Consider the following 15383-nt stretch of genomic DNA (forward strand, 5'->3'; position numbering starts at 1 on the left):
ATGCCTGGCCCAGCTCCATATCAGCATGACATGGCACAATCCTGACTTTCAGACCTGGCTTTCATATTTTGGTTTGTCCCTCCTTCGTGTGTGTGAAAGAGTAACAGCCAAAACAGAAAAACGGAGCACGACAGTATGAGTTATGGACACGGAGGTACCGAGCTACGATCCCTTTTTTTCCAGCCCCGTCCGTTTATTTTCCAAGTCCTCCATTTTGTGGACGAACAGTCGGGAGTTTTGAGTTGTGAAGCTGACCTTTGCCTTTTTGTCCCTCTTCTCTTCCTGTCCAGAATGGGCTCAACGCTTTGCACCTGGCTGCTAAGGAGGGCCATGTGGAGCTGGTTCAGGAGTTGCTGGAGAGAGGCTCCGCCGTAGACTCAGCTACCAAGGTGGGTAACAGTAACGTGAACGTATCTATGTTCCCAGGGTCAGCGGTTCCCCAGTTCCATAGCACACATTAACCCCATATTATCTTTGGGCCAGTTGTTATTTTAAATTACATTTTATGACAAGGCTTCAAAATATATACCCAAACACATAGTAACCTGGGAACCATATGAACCTGGCCTAGCCTAGCATGACATGCTGTAACTTAGCATGTTAACATCCCCTTGGCTCCTAGGCTGACTGGGGGTGAAATGTTGCTCAAGGACTATGCTTAAGAGATCAGTGGTAGACTTTGTTGACCAAACATTTGACAGTAGACACAAACTCAGCCACTAGCCTCAAGCTGCTATTATGCTAACATGACTAACAGTAATGTCTTACTTACATTTACATTTATTCATTTAACCTAGCAGACGCTTTTATCCAAAGCGACTTCCAAGAGAGAGCTTTACAAAAGTGCATAGGTCACTGATCATAACGAGATAGCCCCAAACATTGCGGGTAGCCAAAACATGAAGCATACATTGTGACAAAAAAAAAAAAAGTGCCAAAGGCAAGAACCATAAGAGCATGTAGTTAAACAAGTTACAATTAAACAACATGAACCTCAAAAGTGCAAGAGTGTACCTGTAGAAAGCAAGCAACAATCATATATTTCACAGTGAGAACAATAATTTTAAATCAGTTACAACTAACCAACAAGAGCAACAAGTCTCTCAATACTTATTTAATCATTGGTCTGTAAATACTTCCAATTCATCAGCATAGTCGCTTCTGATATCATGTTTTTATGTTTTTTTTTTATGGACTGGTGTCACATGCAGGGTGAACAGGGTTAGAGGCCTAACATAGCTTCTATCTACAACTCTTGACCTATTGAAGCCTGGCCGTTAACCTTTCCTTAGTGAGTCTGCACTGCTACTATCATATCCTTGGGCAGACTGCCAGGTTACTACCCCACAACCACTGTAACCCTATGCCTGATGCTAGCTACATGTCACTGGGCTGTTCACTTGGACCTCATGGAGCACTTCAGGACATGCTGGAAGGGAAAGTGATTAAGAGTCGTTTCAGAGAGAGGGTCTGTTTCATTTCATAAACAGCATGTTTAGGGTTTGTGTGTCTCTTTGAAGTCTGAGTAAGCACTGGATGGATGGATGATGTTTAGCTAGTGTGTTAATGGCTAAAATGGGGCCTTTGTGTCCATTCATTCCTTTCTAGGAAATGCCCTTTAATTATGGGTATTTTATGAGTATATCAAAGCTGGGATGATAGAGTTGATAGAGATTGTTTGAATTTTTAAATGCAACATGAGACCTTCTGAAACCTATCTGAAAGGCTAGCACCCCATAAAACCAGTACACAAAAGCAAGAGTCACTTAACATAATGGGTTCATCCTCATGCTCTAATTAAAAGTATTCTGGCAGTGGATCCAATCTCCCTGGGGTATTAGCGATAACTTTCCATTATCTGTGAGTCAAGGCGTCATTAGGAGTGCCAGTCTGGAAGGACCCCTCATTTTTAGACAGTGATCTCCTCTTCCAGAGCCATGGCTGTCTGGAGATATGCCTGTTTGGGGTGTAGCTTCTCAAATGGTGAATGCTAAACGGCGTTAATGAGGAGGTCGTAGAGGGAGGATGAATACAGCAGGGGCGTAGAAGGTAATGAATGCCACAGCTCCGACGAGGCGCTGGGTTTTGGTAATGAGAAGTCTCACAGTAAGAACTCCCTTCTTACTGTGTGCGTTTTGTGTAGCATGTGGCCGTAACAGCGTGTGTGTGTTCCCAACCCCTCCAGAAAGGAAACACAGCCCTTCACATCGCCTCTCTGGCGGGGCAGGGTGAGGTGGTGAAGATCCTGGTCAAGCGAGGGGCTGACATCAACTCCCAGTCTCAGGTACGACCCAACACCCTTGCTTCACGTCCTACCTTTTATGTCTGTGCTGCCCTTCAAACCGGACTGGATGAAGTAGCACACTCTGCTGTATTGTTAGCCTCGTGCTCACACGGTGGCTGTCAAACCACACGGGGCTGGACGGCACGTGTGGAGGTGTTAGCGCTAGCTGACCCGGCCGTTGTGGTTCTCTGTTCTCGGCAGAATGGCTTCACGCCGCTGTACATGGCGGCCCAGGAGAACCACATGGACGTGGTCCGCTACCTGCTGGAGAACGGAGCCAACCAGAGCACTGCCACGGAGGTAGGGACCACGTGTGTGTGTGTGTGTGTGTGAACGAGTGTGTGTGTATATAAAAGAGACTGTGTGTGTGAATGACAGTGTACACTTGCACGCTAGTGCTAATGTTCATCCCCTGCTATCATATACCCCCCCCCCCCTCTTCCCCCGTCCAGGACGGCTTCACCCCCCTGGCCATCGCCCTCCAGCAGGGCCACAACCAGGTGGTGTCCATCCTGCTGGAGCATGACACCAAGGGCAAGGTCCGCCTGCCGGCGCTGCACATCGCCGCGCGCAAGGACGACACCAAGTCTGCCGCGCTGCTGCTGCAGAACGACCACAACGCCGACGTGCAGTCCAAGGTACGGGTCCCCCGCCTCCGCCCGGAGGCCAGAGCTCTCCCCGCGTCTGTGGCCCTGGTGGCCTGCATGCCGTATCCGCTGTGGTGGCCTGGTGTGTCGTCAGTCGCTAGAGCCTCGCTGCTATACGACCCCCCCCAGGAAATACAATACCGTGTGCTGTACTTTGGGATGATTGTTTACGAAACGCATATCACTCGGCGTACCGTGTTTTGAGGTGTTGAGAATGTGGGAAGTGAGTCGATTTGAGTGGGAAGCACAGTAAGGATAAATCGATGTGGGTGTATAGCACTGTCTCGTGGAGCCACTGTTGCCTGTGACTTAATGTTACCCTTGTTGTGCTCTGTTGTAGATGTGTGTCTGTGTCTCTCTTTCTCTCTGTCTCTCTGTCTGTCACTCCCTTTCAGTGTCTGTGTGACTGCCACCTGTCTCCTGGCCTGTCCACTAACTGGGTCTCTCGTTCTGTCTCTTTGTGTTATCTGCCCCTCCCGCACGCCCCCCTGTTGCTCTCTGTCTCCCCCTGGTGTTTAAGCGTAGTTCCAGTGTCCAGTGCATGGAGGGTGCTGTTGTCAGGTTGGATGGGGGGTTGATATGGAGGGTCTGCATGTACCCTGGGGGTCCTGGTTCCGCTGTGGCGTCCTGGCGCTCTGGCTCCTTCTCTCCGCGCCCCCCGCCTCCCTGGGGGGCTTTAGACAGGGGGAGGCTGGAGGTGGCCTCCCTGGACGCTCTCCTCCAGGGCTGGGTAGCCGGGCCACGGGGAGGGAGGGAGCCAGGGGTCCGAGGACGGCGCTGGGTGGGGTGGGCTGGGGGGTGGGCTGGGGTTGGCGGGTGGGCAGCGGTGCAGTTGTTGGGGGCGTGGCTAGAGTGAGAGACGTTATAGGAACCCCAGAACACACTCCCAGTGGAGAACCCTCTGTCCAAAACAGGCTCACCTGTATGCAGCCTACTGTCCTGTTCTGTAGGACACCACAGCCAGTCCACCTGCACTGTCGGTGTTGAGATGACGCTTGTTGTGTCCATACAATGTGCCTGTGTTATATAATGGGGTATACTTTATGGTGCCTATGTTATATAATAGGGTATACTGTAAAGTGCCAATGTTATACACTAGGTTCTACTGTATGGTGCCTATGTTGTATAATAGGGGATACTGTAAGCAAGTGTAAGCTGGCATAAAATGCTGTTTCTGGTTAAGATGTTTCAATGCAGCGCTCCTCACCATGACTCATACAGACCCTCCCAGTGGACGGTGGTCAGAGTCTTCAACACACACACACTCTCACACACACACACACACACACACACACACCCACGCACTCTGGCGTCACTTGAGCACCCCGGCACGCGTGTTCTTCCCAGATACCTCGGCTCTGCAGTCCTCTGACGATGACCTGAACTAGTCTGGACATGAAAACCATCCTTTCCGGCTACCAGTGACCCATACAGAGTAGTACACGCTCTACTGTAGTCCACAGGGTATGAAAACAGAGAGAGGCAGCTGTGAAAATGGCCCTGCGTGTCCCTCCTTCCTCCTGCCACACCCGTGTGTCAGTCACAGTAAACCTCCTAGGACATAAGTACTGTGTACAGGTGCACTTTCGACTGTGTAGAGTACCGTATTATCACGCTACACACACAGGATCCAGAGAAGTAGGAAAAAGCCCCTGTGTTAAGGAGAACGGTACCACTCTAGCCACGCCGCCAACAGGGGGTAGATCTGTCGGCACAGACGCCGTGAGCTCTGTGCTGCTGTGTGTTCTGAAGTAACTGAGTTGTTTCCCTTCCGCGTCCCTGCTGCTTCAGATGATGGTCAATAGGACTACCGAGGTATATGCTCCCCCCCAGTCCTCACCACACCTTCACACCCCTCTGCTCTCATCCCTCTCCTCATCCGTCCTCCTCCGCTCAGTCTTCCCTCCACCCGCACTGCATCCTGGGAATCCTCACTTTTCTTTGCCAGTGTCTTTTTTTCCCCTTCTCTTTTTTTCTTCTTCTTTTCTTCATTGTTTTTTTTTTCCGTCTGACGCTGTTCCTCCTTTAAGCATGCGCGGCTGACTGGAATGGCCCAGGCGTCGTTCTTTAGTTCATCTTACACTCTGCCAACTGTCTTTGCCACTCCTGATTTCAGCATTGTTTCGTTTTTTTTTTCCGTTTGGGCTGTGAATGGGCTGTATTCTTCTCCTTCCAGGACTTTGATTGGTATCCTAAGCTCACAAGTGTGTTTCCAATTTTTATTTTTAAATGTTTACTATTATTATTTTTTCACCATTACATTTCTGATCTGACCCATACTGAATTATTTACTGTACATGTAAAATTTACAATAATAACATGATAGGATGTTTGTCTGTGTAGACACAGATTCCAACATGAATGTTTATCTGTCTTTATACATACAGGGATCAAAATGTTTAATGCAAACTGGTGTTGTTCTGTGCTCTGTGCTGCATGCTGTAGGTTAAACATTTTAAGAGCTGGAAATTCTTAGCTTGCACCTTGCAGCAAAGAATGTTTTAGTAACATGCAATACAAGCATGCTTTGGACTGCGGACACCAATTTAATAGAATGAAATGACAGATAAAAATATCTGGCTGCTTTGCTGACAGTTTGCTTTGTTGAAAGGAAAATACTTAGCATGTCGCCTCCAGCCTGCTTTGAGTTGCTCCATTACTCTTGAGCTTTGAATGTGTATTTATCATCGTGTAGCCACTGTACCTCACACTTTTGTAAAATAATGTTTTCGCATTAAATCGGACCATGACTTTCAGAACGGAAAGGTAAGGCAAGAATTTCACGTACTCCCAAACTGATCTGCAAATCTCTCTGATTTCTCATACTTCCTAGCACTATAACTGACGTACAGTCGACAGTGCACTTTGATGTTGATAAACAATGTAGTACAGTGATATATACATTATTTATGATTTTTGATGACTTTTCTTGGGTGTCATGTACATTTATTGTATAGTTAACTAATAGCTTATCTATTTTTCGTAAATATTTTCTACATTAATATTAAATAATCTGTGTGTACTGTACGTCTTCATTTTTATATTTTGGTTTTTATATTTTTGTAAATACAGTATGTTTCTTATTGGGGCAGTGGGTTAATCTTGCATGGGGTGTATCTGTTTGTGTGTGTTTAAGTATCAGTGTCTGTCAAGGTAATGTTTTTTTCTGGAATTGAACTTCAAACTTTATTTTTCCTGTGATCATTCTTGGTTTGAGTTCTTGAGTTTTGGAAATGTTTTCTGTTTTGTCTTTCCTCTTTGTTGACCTGTGTTGGGATGCTTAATGCGACTGCTGCATGCTGGGATTGTGCAGGAAAGGTCAAAGATGAAGGGGCATGGTTGGAGTTGGGGTTTGACCTCTCTGTCTCCTTTTCTCTGTCTCCTTCTCTCTATCTCTCCTTCTCTCTATCTCTCCTGCCTGCTCTCCCTCTCCCCCAACAGAGTGGCTTCACACCGCTGCATATCGCTGCCCACTATGGGAACGTGAACGTGGCCACTCTTCTGCTGAACCGGGGGGCAGCGGTGGACTTCACAGCCAGGGTAGGAATCCCTAACCCCAGCCCACCCCCACAGTCCTGACCAGCACTGCTGCTGTGTGGTTGTCAGCCATGACTCACCGACCAGCCTTAGGTCCCAGCGGAAAGGACCGCACGTTCACTCTAAACGTGAACATTGGCACACGTGAACCTACAGTACACTTGACAGACACACACCTACTCACGACCTTTTAGTCGTCAGCGCTTTAGCTGCTCTCTCAAACAATGTAGCTTCTTGACTCAGTTTCCCCCCCCCCCCCTCCTCAGCTCTTTCTCTCCAGCTCTCCTGTGTAGGTGGGCTCCCCACCCACTCCAGTGGAGAGCCTCACACACTGAGAGAGAGGGGAGGGAGGAGGGGGGGGGGGTGGAGGGAAGGAAGGGAGGGGGCCTCTGCTCGAACTTTGTCTTTCAGCACTTTTCCTTTCACTCGTAGAGACAGGATTTCCAAGGAAGAGGGACAATGGTTTGGCTCCAACTGAAAGACTCGTTGAAGGTCATAAACTCAAGTCGCTCTCCTCAGGCTCTTAAGGCTGTGTACAAGCACGACTCTGGTATCCACCGACTCAGCAGTGCCAGCACAGCTAGAAACCTTTCCCCTGTATTCGCAGAAACGGAAAAGATGGATTTTTTCTTCTTCGATGTTCGACTCTCTTTCTCAGACTCTGTGTTTGTTTATTACACAGTCATCATCTCTCGTGTTTCCCATGGTGCCTCAGGACCAGGCTGAGACACACGGGCTCAGCCGGTTTAGCTTCCAGGATTTCACACGCACCAGGACGTCGGCCGGGTGCCAGGATGACACTGCAGAAACCAACACTTAGAAAGATCTAGAGCGCTGTGTCAGCACGGATGTATTATGATGAGGCAATAATGTGTTCCGCCCCAACACACCCTGACAGAAACGCACACTGTAGGTTAGAATGTTCCGTGTGTACTGTGAGGAGAATGTGCTAAGCTTGTCTTGTGGTTCTGCTCCTTGGGAGGAGAACGTACTGAGCTTGTTCTGTGTGTGGTTCCTCCTCCAGAACGGCATCACACCCCTGCATGTGGCCTCCAAGCGGGGCAACGCCAACATGGTGCGCCTCCTTCTTGACAGGGGCTCCCAGATCGACGCTAAAACCAGAGTGAGTCCCCCGCTCCCTCCCTCCCACACGCGCACACAAACACCTTTCTTCCACACACATGCAAACCCACACACACCCCACACACACACTCTGTGGTGATATGCTAGACATGTGTGTGGAATGACTGTGATTTCACAGTGTTCCTGTCAGTAGAGAGCATCAAACTTAGCCTTGAGCCTGGTTTTTCTTCTGACATTTCATCTGAAGCAAGTATTGATTGTGTGTGTGTGTTTCCATGCCCTTGTTAGTTAAGGGGGCCTTGGTAAGTGTGTAAGTGTCAGAGAGTGTATAACTCATCCTGTTAGTGCGAGGACCCAGCCGTGGGTTTGTGAGTCTGCAGAAAAACCTTGTGTAAAAGCTTTGTTTGGATGCACTGCCTGGTAGCGTCTGTGTCCTTGATGGTTTCTCTTTCAATCAACTTCTGCATTCTTTCACCTCCCCCTCTCTCCTCATCCCCCCTCTCTCCTCATCCCCCCTCTCTCCTCATCCCCTCTCTCTCCTCACCCCCTCTCTCTCCTCATCCTCTCTCTCCTCATCCTCTCTCTCCTCACCCCCTCTCTCTCCTCACCCCCTCTCTCTCCTCATCCCCTCTCTCTCCTCACCCCCTCTCTCTCCTCACCCCCTCTCTCTCCTCACCCCCTCTCTCTCCTCTCTACCTACTCCCCCACCCACTCACCTCTATCTACTCCTCGCCATCTCTACCTAACCCACCCTCTACCTACCCTCCTAACCCACCGACCCTCTCCTCTCCATCTCTCCTCTCATCTCCTACATCTTCTTCAAATCATGATCCATACCACTTAACCGCACTAAATGACACTTCTCATAGTTAGACACACTTCCTGTCTGGTCTTGAGTAAAGTGTCTGAGCTCCACACGAGCCCTCTAGATCCGTGCGGTATCTTATAACAGCAGGTTGGTTTTAGTTTGTGCCAAGGGTGGCATTGGGGACAGTAGTCATCCCTGTCCTAAGGCTGAGGTCCTGGTCAGGACAGCAGAGGCGCATCACCCCAGCTGCTGTTCCCTGGCACATCTGATGAATGATAATCCCCGGCCTGCTGCATGTAAACAACAACGAGGACAGCAAAGATCTGCCCAAACAGCAGGCTGTAGCTGGCTTGTCTGACTTTTTTTTTTTTTGAATGGTGAGGATTTGTTTGAATGCTTGTTTGAATGCTTGTTTGTGCGTGCACATGCATACTATGTGTGCCCAGATGTGAACAGTGTAGGTGAGGTGGATTTTGACACACCAAGCGTATATTTACCCCTCTGATGGTGACTGTGTGTGTGCATGTGCACTTGTTTTGCAGGACGGCCTCACACCCCTGCACTGTGCAGCCCGGAGTGGACATGACCCTGCGGTGGAGCTACTGCTGGAGAGAGGAGCTCCCATGCTGGCCAGGACCAAGGTAGATATACATACCAACACACACACACACACACACTTTTTCACATTCAGTCAGAACTTCTGCACGCACAGCAATTGCATACACATGCACAAAGACTTCCTTTCCAGCTAAACCCCTCTGTCACTCTCTCACTCCTCTCTCTCTCTCTGTCTCTCTCTCTCTCTGTAGAACGGTCTGTCTCCTCTCCACATGGCAGCGCAGGGCGACCACGTGGAGTGCGTCAAACACCTCCTGCAGCACCAGGCGCCTGTTGATGATGTCACGCTGGACTACCTGACGGCACTGCACGTGGCGGCCCACTGTGGACACTACCGGGTCACCAAGCTGCTGCTGGACAAGAGGGCCAACCCCAACGCCAGGGCGCTGGTACAGAACACACACACACACAGATCTATCACCACCATTCATGCACAGCATGTCAACATCAACATGTCCCTGTTGGTGTGTCGGATTCCTGCTGTTTGATTAAATGTCCTGTGTGTGTGTGTGTGTCCTGCAGAACGGCTTCACCCCTCTGCACATAGCGTGTAAGAAGAACAGAGTGAAGGTGATGGAGCTGCTGGTCAAGTATGGGGCTTCTATCCAGGCCATCACAGAGGTAGGCCCCTCCACACTGGAACACGTTTACACACCTTGTGTGATCTGTAGAACACACTGAATGGGACAGTCCTGACGAGTTGTTTGAACAAAAAAGAGCAGACATTTTCAAATGATGCAGACGTTTATTTATTCTCCGATGTCACTAATACCTCTTTTCTCCCTTTTCCTCCCCCCCCCCCTTTCTCTCCTTCCCTTACTTTTTCTCTCTGCCTGCCTCCCTCCAGTCTGGCCTGACTCCCATCCATGTAGCAGCCTTCATGGGTCACCTCAACATCGTCCTGCTGCTGCTGCAGAACGGAGCCTCACCCGACGTCAGCAACATAGTGAGTGGAGACGACCACAGACACCGTCTGTGTGTGTGTGTGTGTGTGTGTGTGTGTGTGTCTGTGTTAATGCTGACTCTTTGTTTTATTTGTGTGCGGGTGTCTGATATCAAGTTTGAAACGATGATATTGAGTGAGTCCGGAGTACACCGCTGATAACGCCAACATGACTGTTTTAGAGTCTGACTCTTGCATCTCTGTGTGTGTGTGTGTGTGTGTGTGTTCAGCGTGGGGAGACAGCACTCCACATGGCGGCCAGGGCTGGGCAGGTGGAGGTGGTCAGATGTCTGCTGAGGAATGGAGCCATGGTAGATGCAAGAGCCAGGGTAAGAAACACCCCACCTACCAGAACAGAAACACCCCACCTACCAGACCAGTTATAGAAACACCTCACCTACCAGAACAGAAACACCCCACCTACCAGAACTGAAACACCCCACCTACCAGGTGAGTCAGGTGGCTGAGCGGTGAGGGAATCGGGCTAGTAATCCGAAGGTTGCCAGTTCGATTCCCGGTCATGCCAACTGATGCTGTGTCCTTGGGCAAGACACTTCACCCTACTTGCCTCGGGGGAATGTCCCTGTACTTACTGTAAGTCGCTCTGGATAAGAGCGTCTGCTAAATGACTAAATGTAAATGTCTAAATGTACCAGAACAGAAACACCCCACCTACCAGAACTGAAACACCCCACCTACCAGAACAGAAACATCCCGCCTACCAGAACTGAAACACCCCACCTACCAGAACTGAAACACCCCACCTACCAGAACAGAAACACCACACCTACCAGAACTGAAACACCACACCTACCAGAACAGAAACACCCCACCTACCAGAACAGAAACACCCCACCTACCAGAACTGAAACACCCCACCTACCAGAATAAAAACAAGTTTTCATGCAAGGCTTCTTATCCCCGCACTCATGGAATGCCTACAAACCCCATTCTAATCCGTAACTTGACATAGTCCAATAGAATGGTGTTGATGTGTTGACCTTCACCCCTCCAGGAGGACCAGACTCCCCTCCACATCGCGTCGCGCCTGGGCAAGACGGAGATCGTCCAGCTGCTGCTCCAGCACATGGCCCACCCTGACGCCTCCACCACCAACGGCTACACCCCCCTGCACATCTCCGCCCGGGAGGGCCAGCTGGAGACGGCCTCGGTGCTGCTGGAGGCCGGGGCCTCACACTCGCTGGCCACCAAGGTCTGTAGGAGGAGGAGACGTGCACACACACACACACTCTAGATACTCACACATGATACAGGACAATACCTACAAACGCATGCCATTACACACACAGGACAATATCTCATTTGATGGATGATTGCTAAACCTGTACAGCACACACCTGGCTTCTGGTACTAAAATGAGCAGCAAGGTGGTACTGAGTCTTGGGATGCATTACCTACCTTGGAAATGAGTTGAGGAGTGTGATGACACTTCAGGATTTACATTTATCATTTATGGATTCTCAGTCAGCACAATAAATCAGTCCTGATGTATTCCTGTGCTCAGGGTACTAACACAAAGCAGAGTTTATGGTGCAGTAAAATTGCAAAGGATAGAGCTCTGCCTCCCTCTCTCTTTGTCCTTCTCTCTCTCCTCTCCTCCTCTTTCTCTCGGGGGGCTGGGTGTGGTATCAGCTGTGTGGGGAAACACATCAGGGAGACAATGGTGCCGAGAGAGACATCATGTTTGACAACCTGCCTGTCAGACAACCCCCCACCCCCCATCCTCGACCGTCTATGTATCGTTAATCAAATAGAGATTTAAATCCATAAGATGAGCATCTATTGTCATTTTATTCTGTTCTGTAGTAGCTCTTATTGTTAGCCGCTCTGTTATAGATATCCTCCAGAACATTCCGTGCCTCTGCTGGGAGGTGTATCAGAAATAATTGTCCCTTTTTTTACAAACAATGGGTTCCCTCCCTTTCTGGGGCTGGGTCAATAACACACTAGTCATGTGACCGGGAACAGACCACTTGTACCAATCAGAGTGGCTTGTTTTTCTACCAATCAGAGCGGCTACTTTCTCTTCAGAAGAGCATGACTCAGGAGCTCCCCCTAGTGGTGCTGGGGACGACGTCAGCTTACATCACCCAATGAGGGAGACATTGTGCAGGTGGACCCAGAATGGGTTTGGGGTGTTACAGCAGGTTGCATCATCTTTGTTGGTGCACAGTGACATTGCCCCAGTGTTGATTGTCTTGCTGGTAGTTTTTTTCATGTTTCTGCAATATCTGCAAGGCTGAAATTGCAATGTTTTTATCTGCGACTAGCAGCTCTATCGCTGTTTATATGTGTTCATCTGGGTGTGTGTGTGTGGGGGCATTTAAGGAGTGTAAAATGCAGCGTTCCTTTGTCTTTCAAGTGATGCAGTGCATCTGTGTCTCTCCACACAGAAAGGGTTCACTCCCCTACATGTGGCGTCCAAGTACGGAAGCCTGGATGTGGCCAAACTTCTGCTCCAGCGTCACGCTCCTCCAGACTCTGCTGGCAAGGTAAGCCTCATCTCCCAAGACCGGTTTCAGGTTTGAATTACAACTACGCATGGAAGTAGGATTACCTCTACTCACTTTGTTTTATTCCAAAAATATGTTGATGAAACTAATTCATAATTCAACTTTTACTGGGGTATTCAGTATATTTAAATAGTCTTGGTATTTTTGTATTGAGGCTATGTTGACTGCAAGAATGCCGGTAAGCATAGTTTAATTCAAGTAAGCTGTCTGCTTGATTTTTATTAACTTAACTTTTTGTTCCTTTATTTTAGGAAAGACAGATAAGCAGAAATATTATTTTCTTCAAATCTGCTCTTTTCCTTTTTAATAAGGACCCTCCCAAAGAACCTCCATGCAACCCTAGCCCTCGCTCTTTAATATAAAATAACATAAACAACATCAAATATCGCTTAATTCAAATTAACAAGCAGTTCTACCCTCCATAACCCTTCTGATCAACCCTGTGTGTGTGTGTGTGTGTTGACCACTCCTAACGGCTGCTTGCTGAGTTAACCGCTGGTTTAATCCACCTGCACTCACCCTCATCCTTCCAGAACGGTCTCACCCCCCTCCACGTGGCCGCGCACTATGACAACCAGACGGTGGCGCTCCTGCTCATGGACAAAGGGGCCTCCCCCCACGCCACGGCCAAGGTGAGACCCTCCACGCGGTCTCCCCTGGAGCTGGGAGGAGAGACGGGGGGGCAGCCCGGCGTGGAAAAGTGGTGGTTCTCTGTCTGCGTGTGTGGACTGTGTGTATACGTTTGTCTGAGTGTGTGTGTGTGTTTCAATCGTGTGTGTGTGTGTGTGTGTTAGTGCACGCTTGATGGCGTGTGCGTGTACAGAATGCGTGTGCCTTACACCTGTGTGTGTCCCCCCCCCCCCTCCCCCAGAACGGCTACACCCCGCTCCACATCGCCGCCAAGAAGAACCAGATGGACATCGCCACGGTGCTGCTGCAGTACGGCGCCGAGACCAACACCCTGACCAAGCAGGGGGTGACGCCCCTCCACCTGGCCTCCCAAGAGGGCCACGCAGGCGTGGCCGCCCTGCTGCTGGAGAAGGGCGCCCACGTCAACACGCCCACCAAGGTGCTTTAGACACGCGGCCATCTTTGGGATTCTGCGTTTTCTCCAGGTTATTCATTTCGCAGGCGAATGAGGCATGTAGAGACGGTACGGCGGAAATTCAAGGATCATAAGTTCACAACCAGTTAGTACTGGCACACCAAGTCAACGTTTTCATGTTAGATGGGAATAGTATTTGACTACACAAACTGTATACTGTACTAAGGTTTTCTAATATTGTATCCCCCATTTGAGGACTCTTGTTTAAGCAGAGGCCTTCTGTAAGAGCTGTGTATGTTTGGAGAGTTTATAAAGTCAGTTCATCAGTCGTGAGCTGAACTACATTAAGGGGGTATGTTGTGGCTTAGGGAGTAGATAACTAGATTTGAGGCAGATGAGGAAACATCCGGGCTATTTTGGGAGCAGTATGGAGGCTCTTCTGGTCTGTAGGTGAACTCATTCCAGTGGGGACCAAAGCTGTCTGGCCTTGTGTGCCACAGTAAAGCCCTGTCACACACACACACACAGAATCTCCTGGCTAATGAGGTCTCTCTCTGGTCCCTGTCTCATACGCACATGAACACACACTTTTAAAGCAGGCTGGCAGTCACCAGTCAAAGAACAGTGCGGCCTTTAGAATGCTGCCAGTCTGCTGCAGGAGGAGTCTGACCAGGGAGACCAGACACACAGCAGGGAGAGACAGGCAGTGTCTGCTGTTGTGTGTGTGTGTGGTTCAGCCCTCCTCTCGTCTCCCTCTCCCAGAGCGGTCTCACCTCCCTCCACCTGGCCGCCCAGGATGACAGGGTGGCCGCGGCCGAGATCCTCGCCAAGAACGGCGCCGACCTGGACCACCAGACCAAGGTGAGGACGACGCCGCGGTGACTGGCTGCTCCACTCGGGACGTGTCGCCCGTCCACGTATCGTTCCGTGGATATTTTCTTCTCGTCCGCAACGCGCGTTCTGTTCATGGCTGACTGTGATGACCTCCCCCCTCCCCTCCTACAGTTGGGCTACAGTCCGCTGATTGTGGCGTGTCACTACGGCAATGCCAAGATGGTGAACTTCCTGCTGCAGAACGGCGCCAGCGTCAACGCCAAAACCAAGGTAGGCCTTCTGTTCTGGAGCAGCACTGTCCACTTCCTGGAGGACCAACAAGTTCCAATAATCTAGTCTGCTCCTTCAGGCACAATACAGAGCACGATTATGAAATGTCTCTAGATGAGCTCAATGTCAGATTTCTATACTTGTGTACGGTATATCGATGTGCTGAATCTCTTGCCTCAGCGTGTGTTCAGGTCGGGTCAGTACGAGTGGTGTGTTTCTGTCTCCCCAGAATGGATACACTCCACTGCACCAGGCTGCCCAGCAAGGGAACACACACATCATCAACGTGCTGCTGCAGCATGGAGCCAAGCCCAACGCCATCACTGTGGTGGGCACCGCCATCTGTCCACACACACACACACACACACATACACACACACACACACACACACACACAGGGAAACAAGACACACGGAAACAAGACACACGCTCACACACACACACGCGGAGATAGGACACACACTCACAGACACACACGCCCTTCCTGCTGACACACACACATATGACAAGAACATACTGTGCCCTAGGTCTTGTGCATACATTAATTCTGTCTCTCTCTCTATCACTCTCTGTCTGTGTCTCTCTGTCTGCTTGTCTCTCTCTCTCGTGTGTGTGTGTTTTGTCCTCCAGAATGGTAACACTGCTCTGGCCATCGCCCGTCGCCTGGGTTACATCTCCGTGGTGGACACCCTGAGGGTCGTCACTGAGGAAATCATTACCACGACGACGGTGAGTTGCACTCGTGGTTCCTGTGACCACGCCGCATAGTCCTGCTCAGTC

The 15383-nt window shown here is 49.8% G+C and overlaps 1 protein-coding gene across 1 annotated transcript in view; it reads left to right on the forward strand.

Annotated features, from left to right (window-relative positions):
• ank2b (ankyrin 2b, neuronal) overlaps window positions 1–15383 on the forward strand; it is a 62895-nt gene that overhangs the window by 11912 nt on the left and 35600 nt on the right. The window contains exons 3-22 of the mRNA XM_062449336.1: window positions 291–389; window positions 2186–2284; window positions 2486–2584; window positions 2737–2922; window positions 4723–4746; window positions 6373–6471; window positions 7493–7591; window positions 8902–9000; window positions 9169–9366; window positions 9500–9598; window positions 9825–9923; window positions 10151–10249; window positions 10936–11133; window positions 12335–12433; window positions 12988–13086; window positions 13326–13523; window positions 14262–14360; window positions 14505–14603; window positions 14833–14931; window positions 15234–15332. Coding sequence (XP_062305320.1) covers window positions 291–389; window positions 2186–2284; window positions 2486–2584; window positions 2737–2922; window positions 4723–4746; window positions 6373–6471; window positions 7493–7591; window positions 8902–9000; window positions 9169–9366; window positions 9500–9598; window positions 9825–9923; window positions 10151–10249; window positions 10936–11133; window positions 12335–12433; window positions 12988–13086; window positions 13326–13523; window positions 14262–14360; window positions 14505–14603; window positions 14833–14931; window positions 15234–15332 — 2289 coding nt within the window. The remainder of the gene's footprint in view (window positions 1–290; window positions 390–2185; window positions 2285–2485; window positions 2585–2736; window positions 2923–4722; window positions 4747–6372; window positions 6472–7492; window positions 7592–8901; window positions 9001–9168; window positions 9367–9499; window positions 9599–9824; window positions 9924–10150; window positions 10250–10935; window positions 11134–12334; window positions 12434–12987; window positions 13087–13325; window positions 13524–14261; window positions 14361–14504; window positions 14604–14832; window positions 14932–15233; window positions 15333–15383) is intronic.

The sequence above is a fragment of the Osmerus eperlanus genome, chromosome 23 (genome assembly GCF_963692335.1).
Source record: "Osmerus eperlanus chromosome 23, fOsmEpe2.1, whole genome shotgun sequence".
Lineage (NCBI taxonomy): Eukaryota > Metazoa > Chordata > Actinopteri > Osmeriformes > Osmeridae > Osmerus > Osmerus eperlanus.